General features: G+C 41.7%; 1 protein-coding gene across 1 annotated transcript in view; it reads left to right on the top strand.

The window, feature by feature from the left end:
• The window catches only part of LOC143280115 (cyclin-G-associated kinase-like), a 50,447-nt gene that overhangs the window by 20,691 nt on the left and 17,187 nt on the right, over positions 1–12,569 (top strand). Inside the window, exons 15-23 of the mRNA XM_076584666.1 lie at positions 1,087–1,200; positions 3,670–3,750; positions 4,330–4,447; positions 4,922–5,001; positions 6,335–6,531; positions 7,425–7,678; positions 8,641–9,207; positions 9,604–9,804; positions 11,350–11,506. Coding sequence (XP_076440781.1) covers positions 1,087–1,200; positions 3,670–3,750; positions 4,330–4,447; positions 4,922–5,001; positions 6,335–6,531; positions 7,425–7,678; positions 8,641–9,207; positions 9,604–9,804; positions 11,350–11,506 — 1,769 coding nt within the window. The remainder of the gene's footprint in view (positions 1–1,086; positions 1,201–3,669; positions 3,751–4,329; positions 4,448–4,921; positions 5,002–6,334; positions 6,532–7,424; positions 7,679–8,640; positions 9,208–9,603; positions 9,805–11,349; positions 11,507–12,569) is intronic.

Raw genomic sequence — 12,569 nt, 5'->3', positions numbered from 1 at the left:
CTACAACTCTCGACAGTCATCAAACTCATCTTGCAACTTTGAAACTTGAAAACTTTGGCAGAACTTAACCAAATCAGTAATATATTCCACAGAACTAGCACAGTCGGGAAGATCGTGCAGAACGCCAATAAATATCAGTGAAATCAAGACTAACTCACTGACAGTATCGATTTTGGAGGTCCGGCTTTTGATTCATGATTTCGGAGGTCTGGTGATCGATTCACATTCAAGTACCAGCTTCACTCTCATTGTCGGCAAAACTTGAACAGTCGATATCTATATTTTTCAGTTTGATCGATTTTTACAAGATTCTCACACAAAAATCATTAAAATGTTTCAAAATCATCTTCAGAATCGTTGTTCAGATTACGCCAAAGCTTTCAGCAATCATCAAACTCATCTTGCAACTTTGTCAAAATTGAAGAGAATCGAACTCTGAAAAGTGTAAATTACACAGCAGGAAGTGCCAAAAACGAGGCTGTGAATCTCACGGAGTCTCATTTATGTAAACAACAATGGCTGCGCCCATAGTAAGCAGGTGTTCAGTGAGCGGTACCGGGCATGTTTGGGTGTTACACTGCAAGCCGCTACGGGACGTAAATGTTGTAAATGTTGAAGGAGAGTTAAGATGCTTTCTGAAAGACAACAGCATCATGAACATGGATAACATTGATTGCTTCCATAGCATCAGAGTAACATTATTAAGATGCTTTTTGAAGCATAAGGACTTTTGTATGATTGGATGATGTATGGTTTTTACTATAAATTTGAATGTCCTGTGTATGGAAAGGTCGAAGACTATTTTTTTTAAAAGGATCTGTTATAACGAGGTTTGAGTGGGTATAATCACAGAAGAACATGAAATAGCAAATGTGGATCTATGCCAAACATAAAGGTATGTGTACCTTTAGCGAGTAGACAAGTGAGAACATGTATTTGTGAATGTGGATCCGTGTTGACATAAAAGTATGTGTATCTTGAGTGAGCAGACAAGTGAGAACATATATTTGTGAATGTGGACAATCTTGACAAAATAGAGTGTGTATGATTTGTGATGCTGAAGAGTTAATGTTGCTGTGCTGACAGGTATGTGGACTACATCAGTCAGATGGTAGCTGACAAACCTTGCCTGCCCCACCAGCGACCTGTCATGATCAAGTCCATCAGTCTGTCTCCGGTCCCTCTGTTCAACAAGATGAAGTGAGTACTGCCAGAGCTGTGTGTGGTTGTTTTGTTGTTGTTGTTGTTGTTGTTGTTGATAAATTACAGCCCACACAGGGCTGGCCTTTTCAGGGCTGGTTAGATTCTGTGGGATTCATGCTAAGTGAAATAATTGCCTGAGGAAGAGTGTTTCTGTGCTCATGGATGGGGGAGGGGGGAGTATATTTATCTTAAAGATAAAGTTGATCAAACTGTTTATTCAGAAGACAAGCACGCCAGGTAATTGAGTAGGCTTATTTGTGAAACAAAGGCAGTTGACAGTGCCAGTGTTTTTTGTTTCATTTTTTGTTGTGTTCTTTAAAGTTTAATCTCAGATTAGAGCAGATTTATCAGTGTAAAAACAGGGCTGCTTTTCACATAGGGAGTGAGTTACCATAATCGAGGTTACCAGTGTTTTTTAAACAGATCTGTATGCGTGATTGTCAAGTGTATTGTAGTGTTTTCTTGGCCGGCTAGATAAAGTTGCTTGCCTGATTTAACCCCTAGGCGGCCAACATGACGAGGTAACTCATCAGCACAAGTATGTTCACTTCGCTGCCACAATGATGAGATAACTCGTCATCAAAATATTTTGACTTTTCCCTGGTTTGCATTGAGTTCACTGACAAAAATACTGGTCGCTTTAGCTTGGGGAATCTTTCTAGATTCTATTCATAGCTAGAAACCCCATCTACGTCATGAGGCAGTCCTTTATTTGAACGTTTTCATTGGGTTACTGCCGCAGTGTTTGTCTGGCTCCTCTCCTCACTCAACAAAATGTCGGACTCCGTGCTCAAGACATACGGTCGTGTTGCGCTAAATCAACCAAGATTGCTTTCTTTAGTTGATGCTCAGAAAGAATTGAAGGGTAAATTCAAAGAAGAAGACAGTGATGAACTTTTATCGGACGATTTTATAGAAAATAAAGGAGCAATGAAGAGACTGGCCAAGATATGACTGTCAGTGAGTGATGCTGACTGTACAGCTGTAGCAGCCAACAGAAAGTGACTGATTTATTTGCTGGACACAGTGTGAGCGATTTTCTTTGCACTCAGCCAACTCGGTCTGGTGAGAACTGGATGAAGTGACCGTGTGAGAGGGGCGAAAAGGAGAGGGGTGGAGACCGAGGGGGCATGGCCCCACATCAATATTATCACTTGGAGAAATCTCAATGCATTGTGTATCTGTCTCTTTTTTATAAAAAAAATTTTATTGTGGTTGTTCTAGTATAATTTGTGTGTGCAGGTATTATCCATTTAATATATGTTAGTGCAAATTACCTGACTAATGTTTGTAATGAACAAGTTGAAAATGTGACAAAAAATATAACACTGATTTCAAAACAACAGCGTGTCACTGAAAGTATATAAAATGGGAAAACATCATGTGTCTTGTATTCATTATTCATTTACCTTTCAGAAAATATATACTTTTATAGGTCTTTCTCCTGTAACAAAGAGCACAGAATTTTTGGAAAATATATATCCATTTTTTGTGAAAAAAAAAAAAAAACCTGGCAAATAGATTTCACTTAAATCTTATTTTCCTGGTAGCGAAAGGGTTAATCAGCATGAGTACCTGTGCTTTAAAGATTTACCATATGTACATGGAACAGCTCAGATGTTGGTTTCTTTGCAGTCTTCATTGTGATTTTCGTTCATTGATGGGTGCAGTGGTTGAATGGTTAGAGCACTGGATTCTTACAAGTTTCCTGAGTTCGATCCCCAGTTTCGGAACACATGGTAGGTTAAGTGTGAAGGCTTTTGCAGCCTCACAGGGCAATATCTGTGCAGACCTGCTAGTGCCTGAAACCCTTTCACATTTATACACACACAGAAGATCAAATATGCACATTAGTAATCCATGTCAGCATTCAGTGGGTTATGGGGGAAAAAAAAAATTCTTGCATGCACACCCCCAAAAAAGAGTATGGCTGCACACATGGTGGGATTGATAAACAAACAGGTAGAAATATGTTTGCATGAATGTGTGTGTGTCTGTGTATGACTGAAACCTGACTGAACAACACAGGAAATGTATGATGAGCATCCAGAACCTGACTGAACGACACAGGAAATGTATGAGCATCCAGAACCTGACTGAACGACACAGGAAATGTGTGATGAGCATCCAAAACCTGACTGAACAACACAGGAAATGTATGATGAGCATCCAAAGGCAGCTCTCATTCAGCTGTCTCCAGGTTGGCAGCCTGTTGAGCAAATGAATCCATGTTTGTAGAGCACTTCTTCTTCTTCTGCGTTCATGGACTGCAACTCCCACATTCACTCGTATGCACACGAGTGGGCTTTTACGTGTATGACTGTTTTTACCGCGCCATATAGGCAGCCATACTCCACTTTCAGGGGTAGTAGAGCACTTGAAGCTTAGTCTCTGACTGAGGAGATGCACTATATTATAAGCATCCATATCATCATCATCGTCATTGTGATAAGATGTTTGTTTCAGAACTGGATGCACACCATTCGTAGAAGTGTATGTTGGAGAGGAAAGGATTGCCACAACATCACAAGAGTATGAAAAAATGAGGTAAGTGTGAAGTCACTTTAGGAGAGGGGTCAAGGGGGGTAATGATACAGCTTTTTCTTTTTCTTTCCTTTTTTTGTGGGGGTGGGGAGTAGAGAGAGTGTCGTGAGGCTCTGTGAAATGTGTGAAATACACTGGAACAAATAAGAACCCAACTTTTAATTTTTTTTATATCAAGATGTAATTTGTTTTTGTGGGTGCAGCAGTTAAAGTAGAAATGACCCATGTTGATTGAAACAATTATGATAATCAAAAGTTTTGAGTGTTGATTTAATCGTTCATGATATTCAAACGTTTTAACTTTTTTTTTCTTTTTTTTCTTTTTTTTTCTTTTTTTTTTTTTTTTACCCTCTTTGAAGTCCACATTTCTTTTTCTTTTTTTTCTCCTTCGGTTTTTTTTGTAAGGAAGTTTTTTTGGGTGTTTTTTTTTTTTACCATCTTTTTTAAATCCACAGTCAGAAGGCAATTGTTGACACTTGATTTGTTTTTAAACGTATATTCTGTTTTTGTTTTTTCCCATCATTAAAGTCCACAGTGAAAAGGCGATTGTTGACATGGGTGGTGTGGTGTTTGTGGTTTCAGGCAGTTCACAGTGGATGACCGGCAAGTAAAGCTGCCTCTCAACATTTCAGCAGCTGGCGATATCACCCTCATCTTCTACCATGCACGCTCCACCTTTGGGGGCAAAATTCAGGGCAAGGTCAGATATACCGTCAGTTCATGAAAGAAGACAAACCTTTATTAATCTTTTTTGCAGGTTTGTTTTTTTGTTTGTTTTGTTTGGGGTTGCTGGGTTTTTTTGTGGTTTTTTTGTTGTTGTTTGGGGGGGGCGGTTGTTTCTGGTTTGTTTGTTTTTTCAGGTGGGTCTATGAAAGATGACAGGTTTTTTAACTTTGAATTTTTTCTGGGGGGTGGGGGTAAGGGTGTGGAATAACCTTTGATAACTTTTGTCAGAGAAGAAATATAAAAGAAGTAGGAAAATCCAGGTGCAGTATTTGGGCTCTGGTAATAAGATTCAGATAAGTACGGCACTTTTCTTGGTACCTTGAATATGATTTAAAATGATGAAATAATTTTTTTTTTCTTTTCAATATTTTTATGAGAAGTTATTTTCTGTGAAACTGTGAGTGCCATGTGAGTTATTCAGATGTTCATTCACTGCATGGGGTTGCAGATTACCTCCATGAAGATGTTCCAGCTGCAGTTCCACTCTGGGTTTGTACAAGAAGGGACCACCTCTTTGAAATTTACACAGTGAGTGGAATCATTTAACATGTATGCATTTTGTTTTTGTGGGCGTTTGTGTATTTTGTGTGTGTTTGTGCATGCACTTTTATTTTCCTGTCAATGCGTGTGTGTGTGTGTGTGTGTTCTAGCTTGATCTTGACCTGAAACAAACTGGATGCAGGGGCATAACCAGACATAGATCTTGAAACATGACCTTATCTTTGTAATACTGAGATCGTTCCCAATTCCTTTCAAGCAAGATTTTATGTTTCTATGAAAGGTTTCACTACAGTACACTACAGTGTAATTCTTTTGACATTTACCAGATTGTATGGTTTTGATGGGAAGTAATTTTGATCACTTAAAAACACATACATGTGTGTTTTTGCAAGCAGATATAAAAGTGATTCCTTCCATCTGCACTAAGTACTGATCAATCTGGCATTTAAATGTCTTTTGTGTAGTGATTATTTTTTCTTCACTGTTTAGACAACACCCACATACACAGTTTTGTGATGTCTTACGGAGTGTTTACAGTGTGTGTACTATATTAAAAAATGAAACTGCTGTGTTGCTGTTTGTCAAGTTAGTGTTAGTTGTGGCCTAGTGGAAATGTGTCCGTGAGGAAGCAAGAGAATAGGAGCGCACTGGGCTGAATCCCATGCTCACCAGTATTTCCACCCACTCCACTGGACCTTGTGGTGGTCTGGGCTTTGATGATTAAGATGAGATGATAAACCGAGGTCTTTTATGTAGCATGCCCTTAGCACACATAAATTAGTCCACAGCAGCAAAGGGGTTTGACAAAATTACTGACAAAATTGTGTCAGTAAGTATGTAGAAAGATCCACATTTGTAGGAAAACAAATAAACTTGCAGGCAAAAAAAAGGGGGCGGGAAGAAAAGGTGATGCTGCACGTTGGACGCTTGCAGAGAGGTAAAGAGGGGTGTTGCTGCACTAAACACTAGCAGGCTGAAGAAAAAATGGTGGTGTTGCACATTAGACACTTGCAGGCAGAATAAAAGGGGGGGGGTGCACGTTAAACACTTGCAAACAAGGGGGAAAAAGTTGAATGTCTGTCAGACATTTTGGCAGAAAAAAGGCTGCACATTACATATTTGCAGGCGGAAAAAAATAGGGTGAGGGGGGTTGCACATTAGCCACTTGCAGGCAGGAAAAAAGAGAAGAAAAAAAAGGGTGGGGGGTGCAGGGGGGAGGGTGCTGCACTGCAGCAACGCATCGTCCCAAAGGAGGAGCAGCCCGAATTTAACACAGAGAAATTCTGTTTTGACAAAAAGTAATAACATTAACGACAATAACAACAACACAGCAACAATGAATGACTGAACAATGGTGCAGGTTTGAGCTGGACCAGCTGGACACCCCGGACAAGTACCCAGAGCTGTTCCAGGTGGGTGTGGACGTGATGGTGGCCCCCGTGGCCCGACAGCCCACCGACAAGCGCTACCCTTGGGAGAACTTCAGCTTGGAGAAACTGGGGCCACGCATTCTCTTCTCCAACAGGCAGGAGCTCCACAGCATCTTCTCTGAGTTTGGTGAGAAAGGGGGGAGTTGGTGGGTAGAAGGGGGTTGGAGGGGTGTGTGGGGGGGGTCAGATGATTGCTGCTGCTGATTTGGGTTTGGTTTTGAGTGATGGATGATGCTGATAATTTTGTGTATTTACATGAATATTGTCTCCTCTTTTCCAAACGGTAAAAGTTGTGTCCATTTTTTCACCGACTTTTTCACTCTCTCTCTCTTATCCATCTTTTTTTTTTTTTGCCTTCTTAGGATCTCAAAGAACATTTTTTTGTTTTGTTTTTTACTTTCTAAATCAGTTGAATGCAAGCACCTGTCCAGCATTCTCAAGAACAGGAACAGGACTTTTGTTAAATCCTAGTGAAACTAGAAGAGAATCAAACCTGTTTAAGTGAAGACAAACACTGACTTACACAAACTGTTGTCCTATTTCACATGCTGTACATTTTTTCAACAAATTGACCAGGATGTTGATGACTAAGCCACTGTGTTCAGTAGGGGTGAACAAACAATGTGAGAAAAAAAAAAGCATCTGACAAAACCTTGCCCTCTGACCACTATGAACTCTCAGTTACTTCATTGACTTACACCTACTTTAATGACTTAGGCCAACAGCCCGTATCGTGACAATCATAAGAATATACGTATTTGAGAAAAATGATTCTTCATAAGAGATCAGAAAGAAAAAATAACACATCACAAACATTGTCATTCAGAAATGCTGCATGTAAATTACATAGTCCTCTTCCAGATAGACACGCACGCAACACACACACACACAAAACATGCGCACTACACGCACACTGACGCACAAAAATGAACACGTGTTGTCTTGACTTGGGGGAAAAACCAAACTAATTGGCATGCTGCTAGAGGTACCATCTGACCACACTGCACGCTGTTCCCACAGGGGTGTCGGAGCGCGCCAAGAGCCGCCTGAGCCGCACACCCAGCAAGGAATCTGACGACACGGGGGGCAGCGCCCACAGCACCCCCTCCAGACAGGCAGGGGGGAGCAAGGAGAAGGGAGGTGGTGGGGAGGGGGAGGGGGAAGGGAAAGCCAGGAGCAGCTTCTTCGCCTCCTTGGACTGGAAGGAGGAGGAGTCGGCTCCCCCTGCCCAGGATGACGACGGTGGTGCACCGGTTCAGCTAACAGAGGCTCAGGTCAGTGTGGGTGTGTACTGTTGTTTGGTGGTGGGTTTCAGTTTCTGTTTCAGTTTCTCAAGGAGGCGTCACTGCTTTCGGACAAATCCAGTTACACTACACCTCTGGGCTTGGCTGAATCAATCTCTCTCTCTTGCTTTCTATCTCTCTCTCACTCTCTCTCTCTCTCCCTCCCTCTCTCTCTCTCTCTCTCTCTCTCTCTCTCTCTTGCTCTCACTCTCTCCTCTCTCTCTCTCTCTCTCTCTCTCTCTCTCTCTCTCTCTCTCCATCAGTTTCTACCCATTTTTATGCCGAATGAAAAATGAAGGGGGGAAACCAAAAAGTGAAGTTGGATTCAATCTAGGATGTCAAGCTTTAATACATACTTCTGAAAGAATTTGCAGTGTTCTAAATCAAGAGTGGTTAAAAAAGCTGTACAAGGAATAAGAACAGTAGTTCTCCAGGTATATCACCCAGAAAGTGTTTCTGTTTTTTTAGTTCTTCTGTTCAGCACATTCTTTCCTCATTCATTTAAGGCCAGCTTTTTTGCTTTTTTGCTTTTTTGCTTTTTTTAAGATTATTTGATTACACATACTGTACTGTGACTCACTGGTGCAGACTCCAGCAGGGGTCTGAGTCTTGTCCTATGCAAACTACTAGTCCGGTTAGAAGGAGAAATCGAAAGTTGCTGGCGCTATGCTTAGTTGAACCTTGTCCCTAATTGTCTGATGGTGTCATCCTGTATACTGTCTGTATGGGTTTGCTTGTGTGTATAACTGAAACCTGACTGAATGACACAGAAAACAAATGACAAGCGCCAAGATGGCAGCTGTCAGTTGGCTCTACCCAGGAAGGCAGCCTGTTATGCAAATGACTGCGTGTTTGTAAAGTGCTTAGAGCTTGGTCTTTGACCAAGGATAGGTGCTGTATAAGTATCCATATCATCATCATCATCATCATCATCATTGTTTGCTGTGACACAGGTGGGACTGTTGGACGACCTGTCCGGAGACGACGACGACTTCACAGCTCTCTCCAGAAACCGCGCCAGCAGCAGGAATGGCGACTCCTATGCTCCCACCCAGACTTCTGCAGCGAACTTCTTCGAAGCCCAGTTTGATCAGCAGGACACAGGGAAGCAGCAACAGGGGGACGCCAACTTCTTTGACTCGGACTTTGGAGAGCCTGTGGCAGCACCCAGGAGCGGTGGAGGGGGGGGAGAGGGGGTGGACCTCCTCAACATCTCAAACACCAACACCAACGGCAACCCTCAGCCAGACGTCGTGGCCGACCAGCTGGGGGGTCTGGGTTTGGGGGGAGGAGGTGGGAGCAGCGTTGCTCCCAGCAACGTGGACTTGTTGGTCAGTGGAGCGGAGTTCTCCTCTGGGCCCTCCACTACTACCAGCACTGCCGCCCCCAACCCTGTGCCTGACCTGATGGGGGGCATGGTGGACGACAGTTTTGACCCCTTCCAGCAGTTCTCATCCACCCATGCTGGAAGCTCCACCAGCACTTCTGGAGGCACCTTTGATCCCTTCCAGAATGCTCAGGTAGGGTGTGTGTGTGTACAAGGCATAAAAGCTCATGACTGTCATGTGGTGGTGTTTCAGGGAAAGGATGGAAAGTAGTGATGGGTTATGTGGAAGGTAGGTTAGGAAACTAAAGTGGAGGTTATATAATATATATGTACACTGCAGGTTGTGTGTGTTTTGTTGGACATGGTGGTGTTTTTTGTTGTTGTTTTTTTGTTTTTTGTTTTTTTTGGGGGGTATTAAGCAGGGAGGTGGTAGTTTTTATCAATGATGCTTCACATTCTGTAATTGCCAGTTGTGGGGTTTTTGTTGTTGTTGTTGTTGTTGTTTTTTGAGGAGACCTAAAGAAAACTCATTGCGTAAAAGTCTTCATGACCTGAAAGGTCAGACATTTGATTTGCATATTGTGACCAGGCTCCACCGATGCAGCCAGCGGCCCCCAAGCAGGCAGCCAAAGCTCCGGACGACTTTCTGGCCTTCATGGAGGATGGTTCAGACACCAAAGGGGATGACGTCAACCTGTTTGGGACATGGGACGCCAGCACTATTCAGCAGAGCGGAGCAGGGTCCAGGGGTGTCTTCCGACAGCAAAACAACTCCAGTCCTGGCTTGCAGGTCGGTTTCTTGTGTGGGTGGGGAGAGAGAGTGTGTGTGTGATTGTTTGTGTTTGCTTGCTGGTTGTGGGTGTGTACACAGGAGTGTTCGTGTGTGTTTATTGCTGTTCTTTGTTGAATTTTATGTTTGACACTTTTCAAGTGTCACTGATAAGATCTGCTTTTGATTTCAGGTGTCACTGTTGTGTTCTGTTTGTTTGTTTTTATAAAGATACAAACATACACTATTGTAAAGCTGTTGTTGTCCTAATGGTGGCATTGTATCACTTTTTTTTTATATTCATATGTACAAATACAGCAACACGATACCACCATCACTCCACATGCACATACACACACTCTCTCACACACAAACACACACAAACACACATACACACACACGCGCGCGCGCACACGCACACACACACACACACACACACACACACTTTATTATCAAAAATACGAGTGTGAAAAAATGCAACATGAAAATACTACTTCTACTGTTATGACACACAGATACATAAAGCCAGCATTTGATATATTAATTGATTTCAAATCAGGTATTTGAATTTCTGTAGCTGGTTTGCATCCTGTCATCAGCAGTTCTATCACATCATCTCAGTACTGGTTAGAAACATCACAGAAGCTTTGGGGTTATGTTGGACAGCCTTTTTCTGGCTATATTTTCCCCCCTTTTCATGCAAACCTTTCTCTTTTTTTTTAAGAAGTGTTTGTGTACTTTTTTGTTTGCTTGTTGTTGACAAGTTGAAGTGTTTGTGTCTTTTTGTTTGTTGAAGACAAGTTGAAGAAGTGCTTGTGTACTTTGTGTTTGTTTGTTAAGACAAGTTGATTAAGTGTTTGTGTACTGTTTGTTTGTCAAGACAAGTTGAAGAAGTGCATGTATGCTGTTTGTTTTGATGAAGACAATTTGAAGAGGTGCTTTTGTTGTTTTTGTTTGTTGAAGACAAGTTGAAGAAGTGCTTGTTTACGTTTTGTTTGTTTGGTGAAGACAAGTTGAAGAAGCATGTATGTACTGTGGGGTTTTTTTTTCGTTGTTTGCTGAAGACAAGTTGAAAAAATGTTTCTGTTCTCTGTTAAGACAGTGAAGTTGAAGAAGTGTTTGTGTACTTCTTGTATGTTCATTTGTCGAAAACTAATTGGGGAAGTGTTTGTTGAAGACAAGTTGAAGAAGTGCATTTGTTTGTTGAAGACAAGTTGAAGAAGTGCATTTGTTTGTTGAAGACAAGTTCAAGATGTGGGTTTGTTTGTTGAAGACAAGTTCAAGATATTTGTTTGTTGAAGATGTGGGTTTGTTTGTTGAAGATGTGTGTTTGTTTGTTGAAGGATGTGTGTTTATTTGTTGAAGTTAAGTTGAAGACGTGTGTTTGTTTGTTGAAGACGTGTGCTTGTTGAAGACAAGTTGAAGATATGTGTTTGTTGAAGATGTGTGTTTGTTGAAGACATGTTTTTGTTGAAGACAAGTTGAAGACATGTGTTTGTTTGTTGAAGACAAGTTGGACATGGGTTTGTTGAAGACAAGTTGGAAACGTTTTCTTGTTTGTGGCAGGTTCCTGCAGGTATGCACAAGAGCGCCAGCACAGGGTCAGGGATGAACATGGCCTTTGGGTCTGCCATGGGCACGGGGATGAGCGGCTCCCAGAGCACCAGCAACTTTGGGACCGGCATTGGACCCATACCCAAGGCAGACCCTTTTGCTGATTTGGGTAAGTTTGGTTGTTGTTTTTTTATGGGAAGGAAATAATATTTGTATTTTTTGTGGTGGTGTTTAAAGTAAAATTAGCAATTTAGGTGAAACTGCTACAAAGAAATAATGGAAATTAATCAAAATTTTGATATTTCAGTGTTTGTTTTATATATTTAAATTTCTTAACCATTTTCTGAATGTTGCTTTGTTTCATTCATACATAGGTGCTTTGAAGTCTAAGAGTGAGTTGAGAGCAGAATGTATTACAAACATCAGCTCCGCATAGAGCAACATGCAGACCAAATGCACATGACGTCATGGCAAAAGAAACAGGAAGAACAAATCAAAATGTGGTGAAAAGGAAAGTTTATTTCTCTGTATCTAGCATCACTGCAGAGGTAGACAGTAATACAAGCACGAAATATTCCTTCCAGGTCTTATGCTGAAAGTCCGAAGATATTGAGCCTGGTGAGAAGTGTCGCTTTGTTGTAAGAACAGTGTTAGTCCTGCCTCTCTCCTTGAAAGGTTTCTCTGCTTGTGCAGGAAATGTACTTTGGTATTCCCAAGTCTTTTCTCCTACACTGTCTACTTCTTTGTCCTTTGTGGGCTGCAACTCCCACGTTCACTCGTATGTACATGAGTGGGCTTTTACATGTCTGACAGTTTTTACCCCACCATGTAGGCAGCCATACTCCACTTTCAGGGGTCTTCATTATCTAAACCTTCAGTCACATTGATAGTTCGGAAAGCTGAGAGAGAAAGACTGTGGAGTACCTGTTTGCCTTCTCTAAAACCAAGCTGACAAACCTGAAAGTCACGTGTAGTTTGAATTATCCACTGTACAAGTAGCTTTTGCTATGTGGCATTTTGATCAGCAGTGCACCATTGGCATCAGAAAACGGCAAACTGCTGTTCTTTTTAGGGCTGATTGAAATGCCTTAGGAATGAAATTTGGTCACTGATGCATGTATCATGTGACTGCATGGGCTGTACGCCTCAAAGCACATGAAATGAGGATCACTCATGAACACATTGGATTGGAACATGTTTTGGCCTGTGTGTGCATGCTTTAAAGACAGCTG

Source organism: Babylonia areolata, chromosome 3 (genome assembly GCF_041734735.1).
Source record: "Babylonia areolata isolate BAREFJ2019XMU chromosome 3, ASM4173473v1, whole genome shotgun sequence".
NCBI classification, from domain to species: Eukaryota; Metazoa; Mollusca; class Gastropoda; order Neogastropoda; family Buccinidae; genus Babylonia; species Babylonia areolata.
Note: the sequence above shows the minus strand (reverse complement) of the source record. Positions and strands in the feature narration are given on the sequence as shown.